Genomic DNA, 13,506 nt, shown 5'->3' with positions numbered 1-13,506 from the left:
TCATCAAAGCTAAGATTGACAGTGTTTATTTAGAAAAATAAGGAGTAGTTTTCAAGGAGTCAATTAGTTTGCTTGTAAGGTTAAAAAAAAGTCACAACAAGGCTGCTTTTTACAGTTTCTAAAGCATCGATTGCAATTCACTGCTCAGCGTTTCTTGAAGCAAAATAAAATCATATAGGTATAAAATTCTCAGATTTCCTTAAATAAAATCAGGCACAGGAGGATGGAAAAAGGGCATTATTGCAGGGGCTGGGTGGAGAGATGTATCTGGTTCCTCTTGGAAGTGCTCTCCATTTGCCAGTTGCCACACAGAGCTAACTGAGAATGGGATCCACAGGCTAAGCAGAAATATAATTAGAGATTGCCAATTCTTCAGTCAACATATTGATCTGTTTCAGTGAGGCATGCAAAGGAAGACAGTTTCACCAAATCCTTTTCTGTGCTGCTTTTTGAGCTTCACTTTTGAGCACAGAAAGAAAGGTGAGCCTGGAGGATTCAACACAAACAAGCAACAATTTTTCCTGTTGTAGACATGTGAGGTAACAGAAATAAATCTATTGCACATGATTTAAGAGCTTGTGAAACAATGGTGAGTCCATTTATCTTGGCAGGAAGCACAAGCCTTGCACTGCTGGAGAGGCTGTGGACAGGTTACAGCTCACGAGAGCTTTGAAGACTCATCTGCACACCCCGATAGCCAAAGGGAGGAAGAATCAATGGGGCAGCTTGTGATGTGTTCCTCATTTCCTAGCTACCACGTTACACATCTTGACACCAATTCAGGTCACTGGTCAGAAAACTGCAGGCTACCCAAGCCATCCTTAATTGGGTCCCTGCAGAGATCATGATCCATATGTGATGAACAGGCTGAGTGCTAAACTCTGCTATTTAATTTCAGCATTGCTCCACAGACTGCAAGCCAAACCTGGCCAAAAGCCTGGCCAAAAGCCTGGCCAGCCCTACAAACAGAACTGCTTTGGCAGTGCCAGCATCTGCCAGGGAACAGATGGGGTGATATTCTAGAGCAAGACTTCTGCTAGCATGGGATATAACCTTGGCAACTTCTGCAGAGCAACTCCTTGTCCAGCGATGCTGAGGAATATAAAACCTCCTGTGTGCTTCCAGACAGCACTAGACAGAGGGGACAGTAAAGGCTGTCTCTCTGTAGGCTCTAAGGCAAGCTTTTAGAGATTTCAGAGCAGGGGACATAGTAGTCTGTGGGGGTTTTTTTATGCTGAATCAGCAGGAGTCTTAGCAACAGGGACAAACAGGTTGATGATTACCCTGCTGCAGATAATTTACTCAGTTGAAAAGGCAGTCTTCTGGCCATGCAGTCAAATTGGTACCTGTCAGTAGTGAGGCATGGCCAGAAGCCATGTCTAGTTTAAGACTGATCTCACCTATAAGCACTTATTCCAATAAATTTGACAGCTGCATTTTTTTTAGGATTCCTTAACATTTTAGCATTGTGTGATGCTGATTTCCCCAGTTCAATGCCCAATCAGGAGAGGGACTTGCAGCTTCCATCACTGAAACATTGTTGGTGGATTGCTCAAACAGTTTTTTATTTCTACATTTTTTTAAGGAGGGGCTGTCCTGAAACTACCCCTGCATATCATGAACTATCCTGGAAGAAAGGAATTTAACTTCCATGGAAAGAAGCTTAGGTCCTCTGATACCAAAGAGTAAAATAATATGTGACAGCCAAACAGACCTTCTCAAATACAGCTCTCTTCAGCAGCTTCATTCTACTGTAACAGTCATACAATGCAAGCACTACCTTACCATGATAGGATTTCATACTACAGAAGAAACTTCACCAAAAATGCCACATTTTTATCAAAGTATTGCCTCTATCTGGAGACCACTGCACTGTGGTTAGAGCAATGACTTTCACTCTAAAGGCAAACGTTTGCAATTTATACAATATTCTATTTCCTCTCATGTGCTAAAAGCAGTTGCAAAACACATTATCAAGAACTCATTACCAAAGAGTTCCTGGAAAAAGTAATGTAATGAATCCCCAAAGATACAGCCTCTATTACATATAATGGATGCACTTAAGTAATTCTTGAAAAAGACCAGCAAGCTCAAATAACAGCCACAGACTGCTAGGTAACATTTTTCACTGCAAAAAGTAGCAATCTAACCTCAGATGAAGACAGCTTTACAATTCTGGAGTCAAAAGAAAGACCTCTTTAAAATCCATACAGCCAGAATCAGGCAGAGGTTTCTCAGGGATGAGAAAACCTATTGTGAAAGTCTGTTTTGATACAACACCAACACCAACACCATGCAAGTCCTGTGCAGCAATTTGTCAAGCTGCTTCTCTCTCTCACACTCACTATATCCAGCATATATATAATAAATCACCTGAAGCAGGCTCCTGCAGTAGATTAAAATTATCATGACCACCTTCAAGTGATCTGCACTGAACCTGTTTAATAGAAAGGGTGAGCCCTTGACGGTAACATTATATTACACTGATGTCAGTAAGATATCAAGCCTCCTATGCCTTCTAACACAAACTGTAATGCTATCATTCTATATAGAGTGCAAAAAAAAAAAAAGGAAATTTCCCATAACACAGTTATTCTTGGATGCAGGTACCAGTCAGCACTTCAGAAACTCAGGCCAAAGGACAGCGTGTATTAGTTTATTGCATATTTGCACCGTGAAAGCCAAGCTACAAGCACATAACAAGTGCAGGGAAAGAAGAAAAGTTCTTTGTGGTTTTGTCAAAAGAAAATGGTCAATAGCAGAAAAGTAGCACAAAGGAAATACCTTAAGATCTCGCCTTTCCAGATGTAAAAGCTCAGAGCCTCGGATGTCATGGCTGATGAAGATTTCTTTGTACTCTCCCAAACTGAGCAGATCCAGCCAAGCAGCAACTTCATCTGTGCCCCATTTTTGAACTACCAAAGTTAAGAGCAAAACCCCCTTAATTTCTACATGCTCAAATGCATCACAAGCAAAGATTAGGCCAAAGAAGAGTGGAAAACAGAGTAGAATTGCCGTGCTAGCAAAGGGAAAGGTTAGAGGTGTCATTTCCACAAAAACTGACAATTTCCTTTTTACATGCAGGTTACAGGTTAGCAGTTAATATGAGAACGTTATCTAAACAAAGTTGGGGTTCTTTGCTTTGCAGCCATGCTTTCAGCTTTACTCCACTTTCTGCAGTAAAGCCTTTAAAAACCTCATGTCCCAGCAAATTCACATTAAGCCATCTTAGGATCAGTGACGCCAAGTCTAATGTTGTTCTGCTTTATACCATTAATTTATTAGTAGTCATCCAGGGAGAGCAGAAGCCTTCAAAAACTAATTAACATGTAAAATTAAAATATCAACCATACCACAGATATAGCAATGGCAGCAAGCAAGTTCAGTTTTAATTAACAGATTCTAGTATTCTTAATTAATGCGACAGGTATTCTTTAAGCTACTATGTTACACAGGCCATTAAGAAGCTCTCTGTAAAACATTGTTCTCTAAGGTTAGTTGCCCACATTAGTCCTAAGAAGACCACATTTATTGAAAACAAAAAATAGTTATGCTACTTTATTGCTATAATCTTGCAACTTCATTCAAAACTCATCAGTTTTACATCAAAGTGAAATCAGAAGTCTAATCTGAAATTTAAAATCTGATCAACAACTGCAAGATTTTGCAGATTATGACCAACTGTCTATCAAAAAGATAAAGATGTAGAAATAGGTTTAGGACCATCTGATCACTGATAAAAACTCCTGGACATAATCTTAAGGAATTAAGTTCATGGGTAACAGTGGGAAGAGAGGAGAGTGGAGTTTGTTCGGCTTCTAATTAAAAAAATCAATATTGACTAGCATGATTTTTTGGTAGATTTTTCTCACTCGCTGACCTTAAATCCCATCTGAAATTTAAGAATGACTGGTTAATTAAACCAGTGTCACAGAAGCTATTGTGCACCCTCTAAAACTAACCTGAAACACCTGAACTGGATCTTCATAGGAAAATAATGTGTTTACCTACAGCTTGTATTGGTATGAGTCAATCACATGTAACCAACAGGAGAGACACAGGTCCTAGTCCATGGTAAAACTAAGCATTTTCACAGTAGTTCTTTGGTTCAATTGGAAATCATGGGGCCCCACTGAATGCTTTCTCAGTGCATTGAAATAAATCTTCATCCTAATGAGGATGCCAGTTAGCTCAGTTGCTTTTCACTTTCACTTTACTGTTGAATGTGTCATGTCATCTCTTACAAAAAAAAAAAAAACAAACCCCATGAAATCACAATTTCCCCAAATGCTACTATTTTTCTTGTAATTTCAAAACACATACCAGGCTGAGGGCTGGTCTTATGCTTCTGAACTTTTTCTTTTTTAAACTTTGGCACTATGCGAAACACTGTACTTCTGTTGTTTCTTTTAGCATAATCTAGAGGGGGATCCTGCATGAAAAAGAGACAGAGTTAACTTTAATTAACAGGAAATAACAGTGAAGTTACATGCTTAAGAGGATCATTCATAGTTTACCTCAAAAACTGAGACCAAATTTTACCTCTGTAAAGAATAATGTCAGGATTTAACTCTATACTTGTTTCATTTATTAAATAACAATTAAAAACTTTTACCGACAGAAAAGGGAACAAAACACATAATAAAGCCCTAAACTTAAAAGCCTGTTCACAGCATACAGCACCACTATTCTAACAACCTCTACAGACCATGAGGGAGCCTAACCTATTCTTCCCTATCAAAAGAAAATTAAGTTCAATTAGAAACCAGAAGTATTCAAATCAAACTCACCTCATCATCATTTGGCTGAAAAACATAATAAAGCCAAGGAATCTCAGCAAGTTTTCTCAACTCTATTTCCACGCTGTGCAAAGCATCAGGCAACAGTTCTTCATGGGGAGCTTCTAACTGCTGTTTACAAACAGGCCAGAAAAAACAGTATTTTTAGTTTTATTAAGATATAACATTAAAACCTAGATATGTTCTTACTACACACAAACAGATGACTACTTCAAGGTGAGTATAAAGAGATGGGGAAAACAAATAACCTTCCAAAATTAGATTTTCCTTCAGAAATACATCAGACCACCTGAAACTACATTTAGGATGGTCCCAACCACAAAAGCAGAGACAACTGATACTGCTGGTGTCAGTGACCCAGCTGTCAGTCACTGTCATAACTCACTGCCTGCTTGACTCTTCATAAAGCAAAAGTTACCTGGTAATACCAGTTTGCATTTGGTGGTATCAACACTTTACAGAACCCCAGGGAGGTACCAGTTTACCTTAAAAACCTGGTCTGAATACTATGTTGTGTGGGTTGAACCCCTGAGGAAGAAGAGAGAAGGCAGGCAAGCCAAACCACAACTGCTGTGTAATGTCCTCCAATTTGCCTTACAGAGCTTCTTGTGGCATGTCATAAATCCTGCACTCATTTAAAAAAAACAGCAAAGAACAAATCACAGATAACCTGAATGAGGGAAAGAAATCCTGTATTTTGTGGCCTTACCAAAGGAACCCTTCCAACCAGCAGAGATTCAGTTTCATTATGTAGGGCCTTCACGTTGACAGCTATCTCCATGGCAGTGTTTCTGGTGAGGCTCTGGGGAATAAGAAGCATAAAAATTATTTAGAGTGATGCAAGTCAGACTGACAATAAGTACTTTGGGCTTACAGCACAGATCTTAAGTGCCTTCTCCTAGTAGAAATACATCAATATATGTCTGCACTGACAAGTTCTTCAGCACTGAGAAGAGGAAACAAAACTGTAGTGTCTCTTTACTGTCTTTTCCCCAACTTCATTTAATATGACCTCAGACAATCACATGAACAGGCATCTGTGAGATGAATTTACAATTTTTATGGATGACAAAGGCTAGCAGAAAAGTTTGGTCCTCATTTAACTACAGCTGTTCCCCTCAGCCTCAGCAGAAGTAAGCTGCTAGCCATATTTTAAGAAGCAGAAGTTAACCAATATATTTATCATATGTAAAATTAGGTTAGATACAGACAATCTACCTAATCAATCTTTCCAAGGTCCAATCTTTCAAAAAAACCCAGCTTGTCTAGTGGGAAGAGAGAAACCAGGCTACCCATTTGCCCTCACCTTCTTTGCACTCTCTGTATAGCACTTGGATAACAACTGAGCATGAAAATTTTTGTGAATGCATCCGTAAGAATTGAGCTGTGTGTAGTATCAGCATTTGTTCAGACTCCACACTGTGCCTGGAGAGATGCCTACACAGTTGTGTGCAAGTAGATTTGAGCTTACTTTGCCTATTTTTTTGATGTTTGCTGACCCAAGTTTGATTTATTCATATTCAGAGCCACATGAATACACCACCTCACTTGACTTGGTAAGCACTGCTGCATCACTTCAGGCTGAGCACCCCTGGCTGTCACCACCACTGCAAATGAAGCAAATTCTTGACTGCATCCAAAAGGCAACAGACATACTCTCACCATGCCCCTAATCCAAACTCCCTGTCACTCAGAAGATCTGCATTTCAAGTGCCATAAATGCCCCTTTCTAATGTCCAGCATTCACAGAAGAGATTATCAGCTGGGGAAGATGCTGATGAATGCAGAAACTGGGCCTTTTGCCTTCTCAGATATCATAGCAACAGCAGGAGGGCACTGTCCTCTTTCTTTAATATTCTTCTCTCAAAAAACAGTTCTTCTAACTCCCATTCCTCATATTATTATATGAATTTCAGAATCATTGAGCACAATCTCTTCCAAAATCATAATCTATGAGGTGTTTACCTATGCATGTGAAGGGCTGAGACTCTGTGCTGCTACACAAGAGTAGCACCTCTAGAACAAGAAGTTCCCTTTACTTCCACCTTAGGGAAAGTGGTAAAAATGGGGAGAAGATACAGCATCCCTTCATCTGTTAATCAATTGCATTTAAAACTAAGCATGTGTACATGTATCTATCAAAAGCTTCAAGAATTACCATCCAACTTGTTTTGGACAGGGAGGACAATGCAGGTCCCATGTCACAAACTTATGCACACAGGTATTATAATCTATTTACTCAGACATAAATCTCTGTCCTTCCCTTACCTCAGGAAACCTTGGGTTGGCTTTATTTAATGCATGTGAACATGCATTAACAGCATGAGCAAGCTCCTGCTCCAAGAGGCCATGTATTTTTGCTGCTTCACAGATTCTACAAAAATATAAGAAAAAAGAGAAAAATATTTCTTACCTCCTTCAGATAAGAGTACAGAATATTATTAGATAAGAAAATATACTGATATGTTTCACAAAACACTTTAAAAAAAATAGTCCTTTATAACAAAAGTTGAAATACAAGTATCTGTTCAAGCAATTCAGCACCTCATAAATTATATCCATAACACAGATCATTTATTCTGCTCTGCAATACTGACACATGTTTGTTTTAGAACACAAATGCTATGCAAAAATTGAACCAGAAATGGTTTGGGCTATTAATTCAAACCAACTACAGAGGAAAACCCTAACACATTAAGAAGTTATCTCTAAAAACCATTACACTTGGCATATCATATACAAGGCATATCCTTCAGATGTGACATGAAAATTGGTTGTGATCATTTGAGATTATGGGAGGTCCAACAGTAACTAAAACTTCAGGACCATCTCTAGAACTGTAATGTTTTCTTGGTGTCTTGGTGTCTTCACTTTTTTAAGATAGATTATTCTTTTACATCTACTTAAGTAGCCAGTATAGTAAAAAAAGAGTATGTAGTTCTTCTGTTCCTTACTTATATTATCAGTGTCACTCAACACATGATCCAATAATTTATATTGGTGCTTAAGATGAATTGTTATAAGGATGGACTGAAGAGCAGCTTTATAAAATGTTCTGATTTTTTAAAAAAATGTTTTTCTTAAAAAAAATGAAGTATTTTTTTCTGCAAAAATGGAAGTGTCTTCTTTATTAAAATACTTGCATCTCAGAAAGAAAGTGTTTTTTGGAAAATAAGCATGATTTTTATACCATCAGATCACTATCATCTCAACTCATACAAATTTCTGAAGTGTCCAGGGGCACAAAGATGAGGATTTTAAAAATTAGGAATGAAAAAGAAAGTTGCAGTGACAGTGAATGAGTGGATGAACACATAAAAATATAAAGATGGTATCTGGTAATCTGGGCTCTTTGAATGTTGGTGTGCTTACTGTTTACTTGTACAGTATTTTAAGAAAACTTATAGGTTTATTGAAAAGCACTCATCTTTTTAAAAATGTGAGTAACAAGGATTTGAGAAAAAATAAAGTCAAAAGAAGTTAAGGTCATATGGATACATCCACACTGACTTCTAGAGATGACTTGCAAGGAGCTTTTTCAACAAATATTTTTGCTTTTGCATAAAACAAGAAGTTTCAATCAAAATTCTCTCTGCAGAGAAGCCTTCCAGTTTTCTATTCCCACTGCTCCTCCAGAAAGTAATTTTTCAGAAAAAAAAATATAAACATACAAAAATAAAATTACAGAAATACAGAAGAAAAACATACAAATACAAGTTGAACCTTAAAAATGAAATTAAGTTTAAAAAATAAAATAAAATTATGGATAGAGTGTCAACTAAACATTGATTAAAAAAACCATGGAAAATATACACTGCTAAGTCTATGTACACATGAATAATCCAGTCTTGGTGTCTAGATTGCCAATAGAAACTTATTAATTTCACTGTACCTGGTAATAAGTTCTTCTGCAGCCTGTGAGCACAGCTGAATCTGTGCAACTTCTTCTTCTGTAGCCAACTCAACAGCATGCTGAGGGTACAAGGGAGATCGAATAACAGGTTTACAGGAGTCATACTTCTGTTTGTCTTCCCAAGACTTCAGGGTGTTTTCAAAAGCCTAATCAAAATAAATTATACATTGAGTTCACAGCACTTGCAGTGCTCTTACTTGTTTTAAAATTCAATTTTACATAGAATTTAATTTATATAATTATATTTAAAATTGGTTGAACAAGTAATCAACTTTTAATTGCATTTTACTTTTACATAATACATGCTGTATAAATAATAAAACTACATTTAAGTTTTTTAAACTTAGTATGGAGAACAAGTCACTTCTGAAAGCCCTCTGTCTCCTCCCTGTTATCCTCAATAATTTCTTCCAAAACAGTAAGAACACAAAGACTGTGCTAATGCAAGCACATATTGTGTGGATTGCAGGATCCAAATCTGAAACTAATGTTGGATTGAAACCTAAAAAATAGTGGGGAAAAAATAACAGATTTAATAATATAGAGTATAAATGCCATGAAGTGCAAAGACAGAGAGAAAGAAAGACAGACAGAAAGAAAATATAGAATTTTGACTGTTCTCCTTTTCACTATATATTAATAAGAATGCAGGAATAGTACTAAGAAAATGGGTAAAAGCTGTGCAAAAGCTGTGTAACATTTAAAAGAACAATTCTCTACCCAGCTTGTTACAGAAATTACATAAGTAATTATCAAAGTTATATAAATAGTTCTGAAACATTTTTGTAAGCCCTGTTTTGTTGACGTTAAAACTGAACCAAATCATTACAGAAATGAATGTCACTCAAGCAATCTCATAACACACTTTCTGCAACATACTCTGTCTCGTGTTAACATCTGAGCTCTGTTTTTATGTATGATCTTAATCACTCCTGGGGGCTGGATCCATGCCTCTCCATCGACTTGCACGGGGACCCCTTCATCACCAAGTATGGTGATCTTTACTGACCGACACTGGAAAAGAACAAACATTTTCTTTTACTGAGCAATAAATACTAATGAAGCTGACAGGCCACCTGAAATATGTTGATTACTAGGAGCTGTGGCTTCCCTCCAGGACCGTCTCAAGGACAAAGCATTTTTATACTTCATCCATCACTGAAGACAATTTGTTACCCGTTAAAATTCAAACCATGTCAGAGCTTTACTAATGTATAGGGTGGTGGTCATCAAGAGTACCACTGCTTGCCAGCATCCCAAACTGCTGCCTACCATGTTGCATGCTCTCAAGGAAGAAACAAACCTGAGCTATCCTGTGGTGCTGCAGTTTGATGACCCTTGAAACTGCCATCTGCATGCTGCCAAATACAGCAACAACTTCTAAGATTTTATCATCGAAGGATGGAGCCCCGAATATCTGAAAAGAAAAGAAAATATTCTGGGTTTTGATGGTAAATCTTGGTGCTTAGACTGCATGTCCAGTGAAACACAGATTCATTTTCAAGACTTCAGAGAATCACAGAATGGCTTAGGTTAGAAGGGACCTTAAAGATCATCTACTCCAAACTCCACACCATGGACAGTGATGCCTTTCATTTAAGATTGCTCAAGGCCTCATCCAACCTGGCCCCTAACACTTCCACAGAGGGGGCACCCACAACTTCTCTAGGCAATCTGTTCCAGAGTCTCATTATCCTCATACTAAAGAACATCTTCCTAAAATTCAGTCTAAACTTACTCTCCTTCAGTTTAAATCCATTTCCCCTTGCCCTATCTCTCTCCAGCTGTCCTGCAGCCACACTGTCTCTCAAAAGTCATAAAAGTGAAATACTGTAGATGGCAGGCAAATATTCTTTTAACAGCAATGCTAACAGCATTTCAAAGATCTGAATGACGAGGCATAATCCTTACATAAGAACACTGGCATGTTTCAGCATGCAGACTAAGAAGTGTTTTCCACAGCAAGATGAAAAGCCAATTCCAATCTCTGCTTGGTTAATGTACTCTGTGTCTAAGAGGTTCTTGAAGTTAAGAGGAGTTGTGGTGCCTTTTTTCTCAGAAGTGCTTATCTTCTATTCTGAATTCTCAGAAAAACAACATCTGAGTCCATGCTCAGCTGTTAAACACTGCTTTCATACCAAAGAGGATCTTGTTTGCACTGCATACAATTATCCACTATAAAGCCACTTCCATACAGAACAAGCTTCCCAGTATCCAGCCATGACACTGGATTTCCATGAGCTTAAACCAAGCCTAGAAAGTCCTGCATGCACCATTGCCATCTGGTGTCCTCCAGGGGTACTCAGCCATGCCACCAGACAAGTCTTTGGCTGGAGTTCAACTGGGTCTGGCAGGAGGTACCATACCAGGTACTCTAACCCATACCAGGGTCATCTGTAGCTTCAGTGTTTCATCCTGATATGCAATAGGGAGCAAAGAGGCAGAAAAATCATCAGGAGAAATCAGTCCAGTGGGAGTATAATGGGTAGGGAAATCATCTCTCTGATGTATTCTGCCTTAGTTGGCACCTTGGGAAGAGTAAGACCTGACTGGAAAATCCCTGAAAGGAGTTTAAAAGCCACAACTAGTTAGGTCCTGGCAGAGGTTAAGAGTAAGAGGGTGAAGATCCAGGACTGTGTAATCCACCAATGGCTCAGGGAGAGAGAATGAGGAAAAGGATGAGGGACTTTGGTCAGAAGCCTTCACCCCACTGAAGTGAGCAGTGGCTTTGGCCATGTGGCTGGAGAGGGCTTCTCAGGGAAAGGGCAGCACAGCACAGTTTATATGGTTCACTGCCACATCCAGGTAGCACTTTCCTTTGGAGCATCCCAGCTTACACAGGTAGGTATTGAGCAGATAAGTATCAAAGAATGAAAGTGAAATTTTACTGGGTCTAGCCTGTTTCTCCAGCTGAATTTTTCCAAGTTCCATGGGGATTTCGGCATTTTTCACATGGGGATGTGAATGTTTTGAAAAGAGCAAAGATGATGATTCTGTTATTCCAAGATAAAAAGTTTAGAGAGTCCTTCATCCAGCCTTAATAAACATAGCTGATATATCTACAAGGTTTTTCCTTCATGGGTGAAGAAAAAGTAGTCAAATTTCATTTCTTTTGTGCATCCATTTTACCAAGATAATGGGAAATCCACAATCCAGTCCAATGTGTTTCAGGAATAGTCATGGCTCTCAAGGCAGCATTTTTCTTTTGTCCAGCTATTCAGACCAAGCAGCACTTCGGACCCCACCACCACCTCTGACAATCAGTCAAGACTGGATTAAAGCAGTGAATTATGCTCCTAACTCTGTCCAGAACCAACATGTCACTTTCCTGGCACATCTGATCACCAGAAGCTTAAGAATATCAGTAAAACTGCTCCAAGACACACACATTTGGTATATGATAGTCTGACAGCTAGGATAGATCTTCCCCTTCAGCCCAGGGAGAAAAATAAACTGAACAGGAGCTAAGCAGATGTTAGAGATGCTTTCAATTTGGGAAAATGAACATGGAGTATATACAGACTTCAGATGTCCACAGTCAAATATAAACTTAACTGCTATCCTCTGACAGATACCAAAAGAAAGAAAAGGACACTGAAATATGTTTACATAATTTTGTGACTTTTATATACATGTTTGTATATATATATGTGTGTATATATATATATATATAATAAAGGATAATAACTCACAAGATACCAAAAGCATTTTGGCAAAATTCCTGGATTGTCTTCATTAAAATCACAAGCTAATTTGCAACTACAGTTTTAGGTAATTCAGACCTTGCACACACTAAATCAGGACATGCAGAATTAGGACAATCTGTCAGTAATCACATTTGTTGCACTGTTTCTGAAGTGGATGGCAGCAGTAAGCCTGCTCCAAGTTGTAAGGCATTTAGGTATTTGTGCAGTGTAATGTTTCTCAGGAGATATGAGGAAGAAGGGAAAAAATACCTTAAAATATTTTAGAAGTTGATTGAAGATTATATTTAAAAGACTACTACTACTGCTAAATTAGCAGTCACTAAATGCTTTAGTTCCTATTTCCTGAATTAGCATCCTTTAATCCAAAACTGCTTGAAGAACAGGAGGAAAATTCAGGTATAAACTCTGAATGAATGTAATCGTCCACCTTTTTATTGTTAGAAAATAGCAAACAGAGGAATCTATGAATTGGGAAATCTTATTTATAGATGTAAAACAATATAGAGATATACTGTTTCTGTCTCTGTTCATAAAATTATTTTCTGAAAATACATTCTTATTGAGCTATTTCAAAAAATCATAAAATCATATCATAAAATATAATTAAGCCTTATAATAAACATTTTGCTGGAATGGACATGGGAGAAAGCAATAGACAGTGAAAAATCATGGGAAAGATTTTCAGTTAAAAAATCAAATATATGACAATATGACAGTCTTCCTGAATAAGAGTTGCTATCCAAACTATATGCTACTGCTATTAAAATTAAATGAGAAGAGCAGTTCATGGTATTTATTGCTGGTTTTGCCCAGAAGGTTACTTCTCTTTGCTGTTACTCACATCATCTTCTTTGGTTCCACCCCAGAAATTAGTCCCACCAGCATAGCTGGGAATGTTCAGCACAGCTATGCCCTGCAGACTTGGAAGGGGGATGTACTGTCCATCACACTGTAATGGAGAAAAAATCATTCAGTACATAAGTAAAGTGATAAAAGTTATCAGCCATTTTTAACACGTGAAGCTTCAACAGACCTGGGAGGGGAGGACAAATTCATTAATAGGTTTGACACATGGCTATTGACTCCA

General features: G+C 38.0%; 1 protein-coding gene across 2 annotated transcripts in view; it reads right to left on the bottom strand.

The window, feature by feature from the left end:
- DGKH (diacylglycerol kinase eta) overlaps positions 1 to 13,506 on the bottom strand; it is a 157,736-nt gene that overhangs the window by 3,112 nt on the left and 141,118 nt on the right. Inside the window, exons 22-30 of one of the 2 annotated variants that reach the window (XM_030469081.1) lie at positions 13,261 to 13,368; positions 10,016 to 10,129; positions 9,592 to 9,726; positions 8,692 to 8,858; positions 7,068 to 7,173; positions 5,509 to 5,601; positions 4,791 to 4,910; positions 4,324 to 4,432; positions 2,785 to 2,915 (exon numbers count right to left, since the gene is read on the bottom strand). In XM_030469081.1, the coding sequence (XP_030324941.1) occupies positions 2,785 to 2,915; positions 4,324 to 4,432; positions 4,791 to 4,910; positions 5,509 to 5,601; positions 7,068 to 7,173; positions 8,692 to 8,858; positions 9,592 to 9,726; positions 10,016 to 10,129; positions 13,261 to 13,368 (1,083 nt within the window). The remainder of the gene's footprint in view (positions 1 to 2,784; positions 2,916 to 4,323; positions 4,433 to 4,790; positions 4,911 to 5,508; positions 5,602 to 7,067; positions 7,174 to 8,691; positions 8,859 to 9,591; positions 9,727 to 10,015; positions 10,130 to 13,260; positions 13,369 to 13,506) is intronic. The other variant, XM_030469082.1, reaches the window with a different exon arrangement.

This window comes from Calypte anna, chromosome 1, assembly GCF_003957555.1.
Source record: "Calypte anna isolate BGI_N300 chromosome 1, bCalAnn1_v1.p, whole genome shotgun sequence".
NCBI lineage: Eukaryota > Metazoa > Chordata > Aves > Apodiformes > Trochilidae > Calypte > Calypte anna.
This window is presented reverse-complemented; position numbering and strand designations above follow the sequence as displayed.